Source organism: Gorilla gorilla, chromosome 1, assembly GCF_029281585.2.
Source record: "Gorilla gorilla gorilla isolate KB3781 chromosome 1, NHGRI_mGorGor1-v2.1_pri, whole genome shotgun sequence".
Classification (NCBI taxonomy): domain Eukaryota; kingdom Metazoa; phylum Chordata; class Mammalia; order Primates; family Hominidae; genus Gorilla; species Gorilla gorilla.
This window is the reverse complement of record NC_073224.2, coordinates 228,306,236-228,319,162: the sequence shown is the minus strand read 5'-3', so window position 1 is coordinate 228,319,162 and position 12,927 is coordinate 228,306,236. Positions and strand designations below refer to the sequence as shown.

At 41.4% G+C, this 12,927-nt stretch overlaps 1 protein-coding gene across 6 annotated transcripts in view; it reads left to right on the top strand.

Annotated features, from left to right (window-relative positions):
- VPS13D (vacuolar protein sorting 13 homolog D) overlaps positions 1-12,927 on the top strand; it is a 281,804-nt gene that overhangs the window by 48,390 nt on the left and 220,487 nt on the right. For all 6 annotated transcript variants that reach the window (XM_031007143.3, XM_055384705.2, XM_031007141.3 and 3 more), the window contains 4 exons: positions 867-1,018; positions 4,076-5,107; positions 9,472-9,562; positions 12,241-12,367. In XM_031007143.3, the coding sequence (XP_030863003.3) occupies positions 867-1,018; positions 4,076-5,107; positions 9,472-9,562; positions 12,241-12,367 (1,402 nt within the window). The remainder of the gene's footprint in view (positions 1-866; positions 1,019-4,075; positions 5,108-9,471; positions 9,563-12,240; positions 12,368-12,927) is intronic.

The following is a 12,927-nucleotide window of genomic DNA, read 5'->3' as shown; positions in this document are numbered from 1 at the left end:
GTTGCTTCAGTGGATGGATGTTGTTAAAGTATTGTTTAATTTGGTCAAATATATCTGATTTTCTGTTCCCAAGCTGTAGATCCTTCCTAGTTAAACATTTTAGCCCAAGATGCCTCAAGGGGTTGATGTAAATAGTTTGTGGATATTATCTTCTTTAATATTCTGCCATCTTCTTCTATAATGGGTTGGTCCAGGGTTCTAAGAATAAAAGCTTATGTTTGTATTCTGGATCTGATCAGCTAAAACCAAACAGTCCAATCTGTTGGTCTTGGCACGCAGAGATCAGGTAAGCCCTAGAGCACGCCTTTATTTATTGGTGACGAAATTAATGCCTTTGAGAACTTACCCTTCTGTGGTCATCAGATGTTAATTCACTGATTTGTTTTTATACTTATCAAAAGATAGCTTTCTCTGCTTGGATAAAATTTGTTTACTTAGAACTTGTATTGTCCTAGATTCTGATTTAGGCATAATAAGAGGGATACATCTGTATCTGAAAGCTAGGTAAGGATGAATAATTTGGTTTGGAAAATGCCAGCTTGGGTGGCTCAGAGAAGCATAATGTAGTCTCTGGACTGGAATAATGTTCACCACATCGTGCTTTGAAGCTACCAAGTGGAGCATGTGATGAAAATATTGTTTCTTTTTTTGTGTAAATGTATCTTGTACCTCAGCTTGCTATGAGTTTTGGCCTCAGGATAGCTGTCAAGGTTTGCTCTCAATCATAGACCCCAGGTGCCAGGCTAACCTGCCCTCCTGGTCTAAGTGTAACTCGTGGGCTGTATTTTGTATATTCTACGTTTAATCAGCAGTAATGAAGTAAATATTAAGGTTTATGGTCTATCATTTCGTCTCTTTTATGCCAGCTTTTCACATCCTGAACAACACCACCATTCAGTTTAAACTGGAGAAGATCCCTATAGAGAGAGAATCTGAATTGACTTTTTCTCTTAGCCCAGATGACCTGGGAACTTCTAGCATCATGAAGATTGAAGGAAAATTTGTCAATCCAGTTCAGGTAAATTCATGTCAGGGCAGTTGAAGTCATATGTTTATATTAATACTCTATAAATATGATATATATTTATGTATATTACATGTTGGAAGGAATATATATTTTCAAAGATATATCACCCATGCATAATACCATTGTTGAAACCTTGTTCCAATAATTGTGGAATCCTTTTGTCATGGGGAATCCGTCTTGTCAGCCTTTTTCATATGGAGGAGGGGTGGGTTATCTAGAGGAAGACGGCAGATTCTTAATTCCATTGACATTCAGAAATGGGGAAGTGATTGCTTACAAAGTCAGAGTCTCCTTTCCCAGGAGGATATCATTCTTGTCACACTTAGACATACTTAACGCAGCCTATGAAACATTGTGATCATCTGAGCTGTGGACAGATCCTTTCAACAGAGAATTAGTCCTGCCCTCTCTGAAATGAAATGGGCCAGGATAGGGATTTCTTTTTTTATGGGCATGCATGTATGTATACACCTTTTCTTTTTTTTCCTTCAAAAGTGTCATTTTCCCTGATTTCACAGGGACGAGAGCAAAGAGCAGTACATTATAAAACAGCAATGACAGGCAGGCTCTTAGGACGGTCTGTGGTCTGTGTCTGGCACAACAGTAGTTGGTCTGTGTCTGGCAGCTGCTCTGGAGTAACCCAGGAGTGCTGTTGATGGAGTGGGCCTACCTTTTGACATTTGTGGTTCCTCCCAGGGGTCTCTGGGACCCCTGAGAGAACTACTCCAAAGCTTTCCCTTCTCAGACTAAGCTTTTGCCCCATCAGTGGTAGCTACCAGGACAAATTTTTCACCTTAAATCTAGCATGTGATATAAATTCTATTGGATTATGTTGACTTACTTTTTTTTTTTTTTTTTTTTGAGACGGAGTCTCAGGCTAGAGTGCCAGTTGTGTGATCTTGGCTCATTGCAACCTCTGCCTCCCAGATTCAAGCAGTTCTGCTGCTTCAGCCTCCTGGGTAGCTGTGATTACAGGCATTCGCCACCACACTGGCTAATTTTTGTATTTTTAGTAGAGACGGGGTTTCACCATGTTGGCCAGGCTGGTCTTGAACTCCTTGCTTCAAGTGATCCTCCTGCCTTGGCCCCCGAAAGTGCTGGGATTACAGGTGTGTGCCACCATGCCCGGCCTATGTTGACTTATTCTTATGGTTACCATTGACTTAACTGTTGTTTTGATGAAAATCTTAAAAACGTTATTTTAGATAATTCTTTCTTTAAAAATAATTGTTTAAGATAATTATTTGAATTCTTTAATAATTGATTAGTAATTAATTTAATAATTTAATTTTTTAAAAAGTTGATTATGAAAGAATGTAAGCCTATACAAAAGTGGAATAGTCTAATGAGCTTTATGTGCCCATCACTCTGATTCCACTTATGAAGATTTTGCCACATTTGTTTTATCTATTTTTTTTTTTGGTGAAATATTTTAAGGTAAATCCCAGATGTCATGCCATTATCACCCCTATGTATTTAGAGTGTATTTCCAAAAACTAGGTGCTTCTTCTTACATAACCACAGTGGTATTTCATGCCTTACAAAATTAATGAGCATTCTTTGATACTATCTAGTCGATTTTCAGATTTCAGAGATATTTTGGATCATCTCAAAAATGTCTTTGTTTTGGGTTTGTTGGAATCAGGATACAGAGAATTGGAAGCATCGCATTTGGGTGATACATTGTGTAGGTCTTTGTTCATCTAGTTTCCCTCTCTTTTTTGTCCCCCCATGTCGTATTTTGTTGTGGAACTAAGTCAGTTGTCCTGTGGAATGTCCCACTTTCTGGATTTGGCTGTTCATGTGCCACTTAACTTGTTCTCCCACATATTTCCTGTAAAATCTATAGAACAGGTTTAGTTCTATAGGTTTGACTGGATTCGGGTTTCTTTTTTGGCAGGGGAGTTGGGAGGTAGACTTCAGGTAGGTGCTGCCGTATACTTCATATTACTTTATATCAGGAGGCACATAATCAGGTCTTTTTTCTCTCTTATTGATGTTAAAGTGGATAATTGTATTTAGGTGGCAAGAGCCTTGATTTCTCCATTGCAAAATTCCCTGTCAGTCATTCACATAATGGTTTATTCCACTAATGAACTTTGATGGCACACATTATTAAATTAGGGGTTACAAAATGGTCACTTTTTCTAATTGCATCATTATTTCTGTATCTATTGGTTGGAATTCTTCTGTTAAAAATTGCCCTTCATTAAATAAAAAACTTGCCTGAAATTTTTTTTTTTTTTTTTTGAGACAGGGTCTTGCTCTGTGGCCCAGGCTGGAGTGCAGTGGCATGATCTCAGCTCACTGCGTCCTGCACCTCCTGGGCTCAAGCGGTCCTCCCACCTCTGCCTCCCAAGTAGCTGGGACTACAGGCCTGTGCCACCACACTCTGCTAATTTTGTATTTTTTGTAGAGACAAGAGTTTCACCATGTAGCCCAAGCTGGTCTTGAACTCCTGGGCTCACACAATCTGCCTGCCTCGGCCCCTCAAAGGGCTGGGATTACAGACGTGAGCCACTGTGCCTGGCTGAAAATATTTTTAATAAGAAATTGTAATTAAAAATGAAGCAAAGGAGAAAGGAAACATAACTAATCATGGATCATCATCATTTTTATCTAAAAAGTACTACCAGTACTAAACATTGGCTGTTACACTAACTGGTGATGATCAGCCAGTTTTAGAACCATGAACCTTGTTTCTCAATCCTGTGGTGTATCCACGCCAGACTTTTGTCAACACTCTTCAGTTTCTGCATTCATTTTTGTGGGGTCAGAAAAAGTGACTTTGTTGATTCAGGCATAATCCGCAGTACTTACTGAACTCTTATTGTACGTAGATTATTGTGTAGGGTGCTGAGGGAGGGCCTTGTGAACAGAAGTGGGGCAAAAAGGTAAGGACAGAATATAAATGAAAAGAGATAGTCTTTGCCATCAGGTAACTTACAGCCTCATGTAGGAATCATGTAGCAACTGTAGACATTTATGGGCATTACATCTACGTGCATTTAATAATAGAGTAACTGAATTTTTCTCTTTTCAATACAGGTGGTGTTAGCAAAGCATGTATATGAGCAGGTTTTACAAACCCTGGACAATCTCGTGTACAGTGAAGATCTGAATAAGTATCCAGCCAGTGCTACTTCCTCCCCTTGCCCTGATTCTCCTCTGCCTCCCCTCAGTACCTGTGGAGAATCTTCTGTTGAAAGGAAGGAGAATGGATTGTTCAGCCACTCCAGCCTTTCTAACACCTCTCAGAAGTCATTGTCAGTGAAGGAAGTCAAATCCTTTACTCAGATTCAAGCCACCTTTTGTATATCAGAGCTTCAGGTTCAGCTAAGTGGAGATCTGACTTTGGGGGCCCAAGGTCTTGTGAGCTTAAAGTTTCAGGACTTTGAGGTGGAATTCAGTAAAGACCATCCCCAGACTTTATGTATTCAGATTGCCCTGCGTTCTCTGCTGATGGAGGACTTATTGGAGAAGAATCCAGATTCTAAATATAAGAACCTGATGGTGTCTCGAGGAGCCCCTAAGCCATCTAGTTTAGCACAAAAAGAATACCTTTCTCAGTCTTGCCCCTCAGTGTCCAATGTGGAATATCCTGATATGCCTCGGTCTCTCCCTTCCCACATGGAAGAAGCTCCTAATGTCTTCCAGTTGTATCAAAGGCCCACCTCTGCATCCCGGAAGAAGCAAAAGGAAGTCCAAGACAAGGACTATCCCTTGACCCCACCTCCTTCTCCAACAGTGGATGAGCCCAAGATACTTGTTGGAAAGAGTAAATTTGATGATTCCTTAGTCCACATCAACATATTCTTGGTAGATAAGAAACATCCAGAATTCTCTTCCAGTTACAATCGAGTTAACCGGAGCATTGATGTTGATTTTAATTGCTTGGATGTGCTGATCACACTGCAAACCTGGGTTGTGATATTAGACTTTTTTGGAATCGGCTCCACTGCAGACAACCACGCAATGAGGCTGCCTCCTGAGGGCATTCTACACAACGTGAAGCTGGAGCCACATGCCTCCATGGAGTCTGGACTTCAGGATCCAGTGAACACCAAACTGGATCTCAAGGTATCCTCAGTTCCATTTGGCTCCCTTAAGCTCTAAAAATGGATTTGGGCTTGTTGATTTAAATACAAGCACTTTACATTTACTTTGGAAAATATCTCTTGTTGGCAGGGGAGCTATCTAGTCCTCTAGGTGTTTGCTACAAAAGGTAGACGTGAATATTTTGGGAAAGGTTTTACTGTAAATCCCATCTGGAGGCAGGGAAAATAAGTGGTTTAAGAATCTTGCCTTTCCTTTGAGCTCTATAATTCAGTGGAGTTACTTTGCTTCTCTGAACCATAGTTTCCTCATCTTCCATCATCTAAGATGACTAAATGAGGTGATGTGTGGAAGGCACCTAGCAAAGTGTGTAATCTGTAATAGCAACTTTAAAGTGTGGCTTTTGTTTCCGTCTCCCCATTCTCTCAGAACATTATTTGCTTGTATTGAGGGCAACAGCGTAACTGTTAAGAATGGTCTCAAAAGTTGGACTCCCTGAGTTTGAGTCCTGGTACTTTCACTGTACCCATATAGCTATGTGGCCTGGGGCAAACCACTTGGCCTCTTTTGCCCTTAATGTTTTCATGAGTAAACTGAGGATGTTCAGTGGTGCCCCCATCATAGGGTTGTTGTAAGGCCCTCCACACAGTGTGTGGCACACAATAAGGATTTAATGAATGGTAGCCATTATTATTTTTATATTACATGGATTACCATACTTATAACTTGTCCTTGATACTCATACTATAAGTATTAAGAAAAAAAACCATAAAAAAGACAGCATTTGAGTTTAAGGCTATTCTGCTCTGTGTGATAGACCAGCAGGATGTGAAAGCAGTTAACCTGAATGGCCCATTCAAGGGCACATAGGCCTGCTGTCACTAGCACTCGTCCAGAGCCCTGGAACCCCGGCTGTGGCTGGTAACATTTGTGTGCCTCAAAGATGTTCTTTATCCACATGTCTTAGCATGTGTGGACTTGCACTTCCTGCTGGGGAGAGGTCAGGGAGGAGAATCACATTTTATCCTGTTGCCATTTTCTTATTTCCCTTGCTGATAGTAGGCCTCATTCCTCTAGAAATGGAAGACATCTCAGGGTAGAGATGGGAAAGGACCAGCTTACCTTTCTTGTTCAGTGTCTGGTGAATGAATGACTTTGCAGTACTCCGAGGCCTCTGGTACCTTTGGTTTGGCAAGGTGGATGGAACCTGGAGAGGCGTTAGCCATTCCTTTAGGCTTCATGTGTCTGTACCTGGAACTTTATTCTTGCAGTGTCTGTGATGATCTGCGTCAGGAACTCTTTGGTGTTGAATATGCAGTGCTCCCAGAGGGCTTTGCCTTGATTGATGTGGCTGGTTCTACAAGGGAATAGGACTGGATAAGTGTTCCTCAACAATGCGTTTTTTAAAATAAGAATTTTTGAAAAACATTTTTATTGTGAAAAAATTCAGATACATCACAGAGAAACAGTATAATGAACCCCCATTTGCCCAGTCCTATAATTCATCACATTTACTTTATGCCTTTTCTTCTTTGCTAAAGTATTTTATTTTATGTATTTATTTATTTATTTATTTTGAGATGGAGTCTCACTCTGTTGCCCAGGCTGGAGTGCAGAGGCATGATCTTGGCTCACTGCAACCTCTGCCTCCTGGGTTCAAGCGATTCTCTTGCCTCAGTCTCCTGAGTAGCTGGGATTACAGGTGCGCGCCACCATGCCCATCTAATTTTGTAGTTTTAGTAGAGATGGAGTTTAATCATGTTGGTCAGGCTGGTCTCAAACTCCTGACCTCAAGTGGTCTGCCTGCCTCAGTCTCCCAAAGTGCTGGGATTACAGGAGTGAGCCACTGCGCGCGGCCTGCTGAAGTATTTTAAAGCAAATTCCAGATATACCATTTCACTCTACATACGTCAGTATTTATTTCTAAAAAAACAATGGACATACCACAATGCATTGTCACGTCCAACTAACAAGCATTCCTTGGTATTTTCTAACACCAGTCCATAATCAGATTCTCTGATTGTCTCAGAAATGCCCTTTTATTGGTGGATTGTAGAGGAATGAATGAAGCTTCTTGTCTTTCTATTCTGTTGGTCTCTATAAGTCAGTAGAATACTGTGCTTTTGTAAGCCAAAGTTTTCTCATTTACAAAATAAGGAGAATTAAATAAAACGATGCATGAATTTCTTTCTTCTTTTCCTTTCCTTTCCTTTCCTTTCCTTTCCTTTCCTTTCTTTCCTATCTTTCCTTTGTTTCTTTCTTTTCGAAGGAGTCTTGCTCTGTTGCCCAGGCTGGAGTGCAATGGCATGATCTTGGCTCACTGCAGCCTCTGCCTCCTGGGTTCGGGCTATTCTCCTGCCCCAGTCCCTCGAGTAGCTGGGACTACAGGTGTGTGCCACCACACCCTGCTAATCTTTGTGTTTTTAGTGGAGATGGGGTTTCACCATGTTGCCCAGGCTGGTCTCAAACTCCTGGCCTCAAGTGATCGGCCTGCCTTGGCCTCCCAAAGTGCTGGGATTACAGGCATGAGCCACTGTGCCCAGCCTGATGCATGAATATTTTTGAATCAGGATCCAGGTAAGGTTCCATGTTACATTTGCTGTCATGTCTTTTAAATCTCTTTTAATTATAGTGTATCTGCCCCCCTCCAACCCCACCGCCTGTTGACTTGTTACGGAAACTGGATTAGTGCCTTGTAGAGTGTCCCACATTTTAGGTTTGTCTGTTTTCTTGTTTGACTGTTTGACTTCTTTTATCCTCTATTTTAACAAGTGGATGTTAGCTCTAGAGACCCCATCAGATTCAGTTCAGCTTGGTAAGAACATGCCAGAGGGGCTGCTGAGTGCTTCCTGTTGCATTGAGGCAGGAGGCGTACAGCGTCTGATCGTCATCTGTTAGTGACACTAAGATTCGTGGGAAGAGCTGGTTCAAGTGGTGGTGGTGGTTGGATTCCTCCAAACAAAGCATTTTTAGACCCAGTGTACATGTTCTTTTGGTAAAATTAAATGACTAGAGGTTTTCATTATTTTTATTTTATTTTTTTGAGACAGAGTCTTGCCCTATCGCCCAGGCTGTAGTGCAGTGGTGCGATCTTGGCCCACTGCAACCTCTACCTCCTGGGTTCAAGCCATTCTTGTGCTTCTGCCTTCCAAATAGCTGGAATTACAGACACCTGCCACCATGCCCAGCTAGTTTTTCTATTTTTAGTAGAGACGGGGTTTCATCATGTTGGCCAGGCTGGTCTTGAACTCCTGACCTCAAGTGATCCTCCTGCCTCTGCCTCCCAAAGTGCTGGGATTACAGGTGTGAGCCACTGCATCCAGCTGACTAGAGGTTTTTAATTCCCCCATGATGATCTCACCTTGAGATTCCTTCTGTGTCTGTGTCAGTGTCAGAAATCATACTGCAAGGGAACTGGAGTTCCCCCCACAAAGTCATTGCTCCAACTATAATAACCCATTGCTTTTTCTCTGTCTTCTTCTGTAAATGATTTTCCTTCTTCCTTTCCTTCTATTACATTCCTTTTTTCTTTTCCCATCTTTTTATCCTCCTGATTATTCATGCACCAGACATTTCCTGAGTACCTACTTTGTGGCAGGCACTGAAGACAAAGGGGTGAAGGCATGGTCCCTGCTGTTAAGGAGTGGTGGGTGTGAATTGAAGATTAAATCTGCTCTCAGTCTTTTCCTCACTCCATCCTTCTCTTCCATCAATGTCTTGTCCCCTGTGATGTTACTCAAAGCAAAAAAGGTTGTTGGGAACTGACTCAACAAATCCTAGACATATAAGATCTTTTTAATAGTTACAATTACAATACTGCATTATGAAATTTATTTGTTACAAAGAATGCTACTCCCAAGACAGGGGATTTTTTTCTTCTATTTGTAGTTGTCCCTAGGAAAGAAAATCTTTGATTATGGCTTCTAGGTGAAGTCTCAGTTGGTTAATGGTGGGCTTCTATTAAATATTTGTTCAGAGGCAGTAAATGGGATTCTAAATCATATTTATCATTTTGTTTTGAAAAATTTATCAAAATGAGATTTAATGGACCTGTTTGAGTTACTATAGAATTGTATAATATTAATGATGAATGCCAAAATGAGAAAAATTGTTTTTATAATGTAAAGCATCTCATGAACAGAAAATAGACAAGGCAAGCATAGAGAAGGCACCACAGAAACTGAAATTTAGACTGTCCAGTCTCCGCCCTGTCCTCAGGTCGTGGTTTCTCTGGCTTAAGAAAGCTGAAGTGAAATTGGCATTGTTAAAAGCATTACCTTCAAGTTTCCCAAGCCTTTTTGCATTTTCCTTGATTGCTCTGCCGTTTTCCTGAAAGATACCTTTTCTCCCCAGTAATATTGGCCTTGCTTTATCTTGTCTGTTTCTAGGTTCATTCACTTTCTCTAGTGCTGAATAAGACCACCAGTGAGCTTGCCAAAGCAAATGTGTCCAAATTAGTAGCACACCTGGAAATGATTGGTAAGTGGTGGGGGGGTGGAGGGAAGCAAACTTGCAAAATCTGGTCAGCATTTGAACATTGTGATCACAAATTGATTGTCCTCACGTGCTGAGTAAGGTGTGGCAGTGGCTTGATTGTGGTTATTAGTCTGGCCAGGATTCATGTTGGTGGTTCCCAAATGCTGGCTTATGGATCAGAATCATCTGGATAGCTTGTTAAAAGTGCAGGTGTTGGCACAGCCTCTTCCCTCCTCCTGTCTCTCATCTCCTTCCCAAGAATCTGATTAAGTTGAGATGGAGCCCTGGTGTCTGTGTTTTCAACAGACTCTATCTAGGGTGCCCATATAACTTTTTTTTTTGTTCAAATTGGGATATTTTTGAGAGTTAAAGGGGACATCATTAATATAATTACCCCTAGAAAACGGGCATACAACAGGGCTGTCTCTGGGAAACCAGAGGATATGACTGCCTCTAGAGTCATAAATTGGGGGAGCTACCAGTAGAGGCCATGGTGTTATGCAGGAGGACATTGTAGCAAAGCTGGCATTCTTTATTCTGTGTTTTTGAGACAGGGTCTCGCTTGGTTGCCCAGGCTGGAGTGCAGTGGTGCAATCTTGGCTCACTGCAGCCTCTGCCTCCTGGATTCAAGTGATTCTTGTGCCTCAGCCTTCCAGATAGCTGGAATTACAGGTGCATGCCACCATGCCCAGCTAATTTTTGTATTTTTGGTAGAGACGGTGTTTCACCGTGTTGGCCAAGGCTGGTCTTGAACTCCTGACCTCAAGTCATCCTCCTGCCTCTGCCTCCCAAAGTGCTGGGATTACAGGTGTGAGCCACAGCACCTGGCCAGCATTGTCTCTAATGGGACTTTGTAAGTTAAAATTCTTAGTTGAATACAAGTGATCAACTACATCAGGTTCTAAATAGTACGATTTTAAAAAAATAATATTTTAACTTATTTTTTTAAACTATAGAGACAGGGTTTTGCCATGTTGGCCAGACTGGTTTCAAACTCCTGGACTCAAACCATCCATCCACTTTGGCCTCCCAAAGTGCTGGGATTACAGGCGTGAGCCACCGTACCCAGCCTTTAGTAGAGATTTATGAAGTGTGAAGTAAAACATTTTTCCTTCCCTAATTATCGAAGATTACAAAGCTCATGTTGATGCTGTAGTAAAAACAAGAATGTCTTTTGGGGAAGGAATGAACTGAGGCTGAGGTTTCATGCCTTGTGCAATTATTTTAGAAAAGCTTCTTAGAGGAGATTGGCTTTTTTTTTTTTTTTCTTCTTACAGCGTATTCCTGTTAATGGCCTTTAAGATTGGTAAAAGCTTGGTTATTTTTGTTAGAAGACATTAGGTATCTAAAATAAGTATGTGGCTGGGCACAGTGGCTCACGCCTGTAATCCTAGCACTTTGGGAGGCCGAGGTCAGGAGTTTGAGACAAGCCTGGGCAACATAGTGAGACCTCATCTCTACAAAAATAGTACAAATTAACCAGTTGTGATGGCCAGTGCCTGTAGTCCCAGCTACTCAGGAGGCTGAGGTGGTTGGATTGCTTGAGCCTGGAAGGTCAAGGCTGCAGTGAGCCATGATTGTGCCACTGCACTGTAGCCTGGGCGACAGTGAGACCCTGTCTCAAAAAATAAAAAAAAAAATTGTGTTTTCAATTCATTGGGAGCTGAACTAGCATGCCAAATATACCTTAGTAATTGTTTTATAACGATAATTGTGATAATAAATTTTGTTTTACAGAGGCAACAGTTCAGAATATTCCTTTTTAGTATCCATACAGTGTTAATAATGACTCATTATAGATTCACATTCTAGTCGTACATGTTTCAGTCACGTCTTCTTTCTTCTTTCCACCTTCCAGAAACTTCACTCATATATCAGAGTAGTTTCAAATCTGTGTCTCCAGTGCGTATCTACCTCATTAATTTTGGTCTTTCATTAAATCATACTAAAACATGCTTAATGTTGCTTGAATACCTAACATGTTTCTGACACGTCCTCCTTTATTCTTTTATCCAGAGTATAATTAATAGACCTAATGATGTTTAATTCTAGTTAGTGGTCTCATCTCAGAAAGCATCAAGTTTCTGTCTGTATTTATAAAGGTTTTATCCTTTAAATGTGTAATGTTGCCGGGCGCGGTGGCTCACACCTGTAATCCTAGCATTTTGGGAGGCCAAGGCGGGCAGATCATGAGGTCAGGAGATCGAGACCATCCTGGCTAACACGGTGAAACCCCGTCTCTACTAAAAATACAGAAAATTAGTCAGGCATGGTGGTGGGCGCCTGTAGTCCCAGCTACTCGGGGGAGCTGAGGCAGGAGAATGGCGTGAACCCGGGAGGCAGAACTTGCAGTGACCCCAGATCGCGCCACTGTACTCCAGCCTGGGTGACAGAGCTAGACTCTGTCTCAAAAAAAAAAAAATGTAATGTTGCTGTATTATTTCAGTCCCCTTTGGATTTCTGCATTGAGACTTTTTTTTTTCCTTTTTTGCATTGAGACTTTGTTTTAAATATTGCATAAAATTTTTTTGGGGTATATTGGAATATGAAAATTTGCTTTTGAGGTTTGATTACAAAGTGAAAAGTCTGAGGCATGTGTATACCAGCTTTGGTCCAGACATATTTAAGCTGTGTGACAAAAAAGGATACATAGTAATGTGTTCTAACTTTATCATCCCTAGAGGGAGACCTGGCCTTACAGGGCAGCATTGGGAGTCTGTCTCTAAGTGACCTCACGTCCCATGGAGAGTTCTACAGAGAACGGTTCACTACCAGTGGTGAAGAAGCACTCATCTTCCAGACTTTTAAGTAAAAATGTCAATCTTTTTCTGACTTGATATTTTATCATAATACTTGCTGTTTCAGATTCTTGTTGGCTAGACAATGAAGAAAACTTTAAAAATTTTTTACCTTCTTAGAGGTGAAATTGAGAAGTTATGGTTATGAGGAGTTCTTCCTGACTTTAAATTTCATTAAAATGGATCTATGTTGAAGTGGGCTACTTAAAGCTTCATAAACAGATGGGATATGAGTTAGGTGCGGTGGATCATGCCTGTAATCTAAGCTCTTTGGGAGGCCAAGGCAGATGGATTGCTTAAAGCCAGGAGTTCAAGACCACCCTTGGCAACATAGACACTGTCTCTATAGAAGAAAAAAGCCGTCTGTGTGTGGTGGTATGCAATTGTAGTTCTAGCTACTTGAGAGGCTGAGGTGGGAGGATCCCTTAATCCCAGGAGTTGGAGGCTGCAGTGAGCCATGACTGTGCTACTGCACTCCAGCCAGGGTGATGGAGGGGGACCTTGTCTCAACACACACACGCACACCCACCCCCCCACTCACCCACCCCAGATAGGGTATGATTGAATACT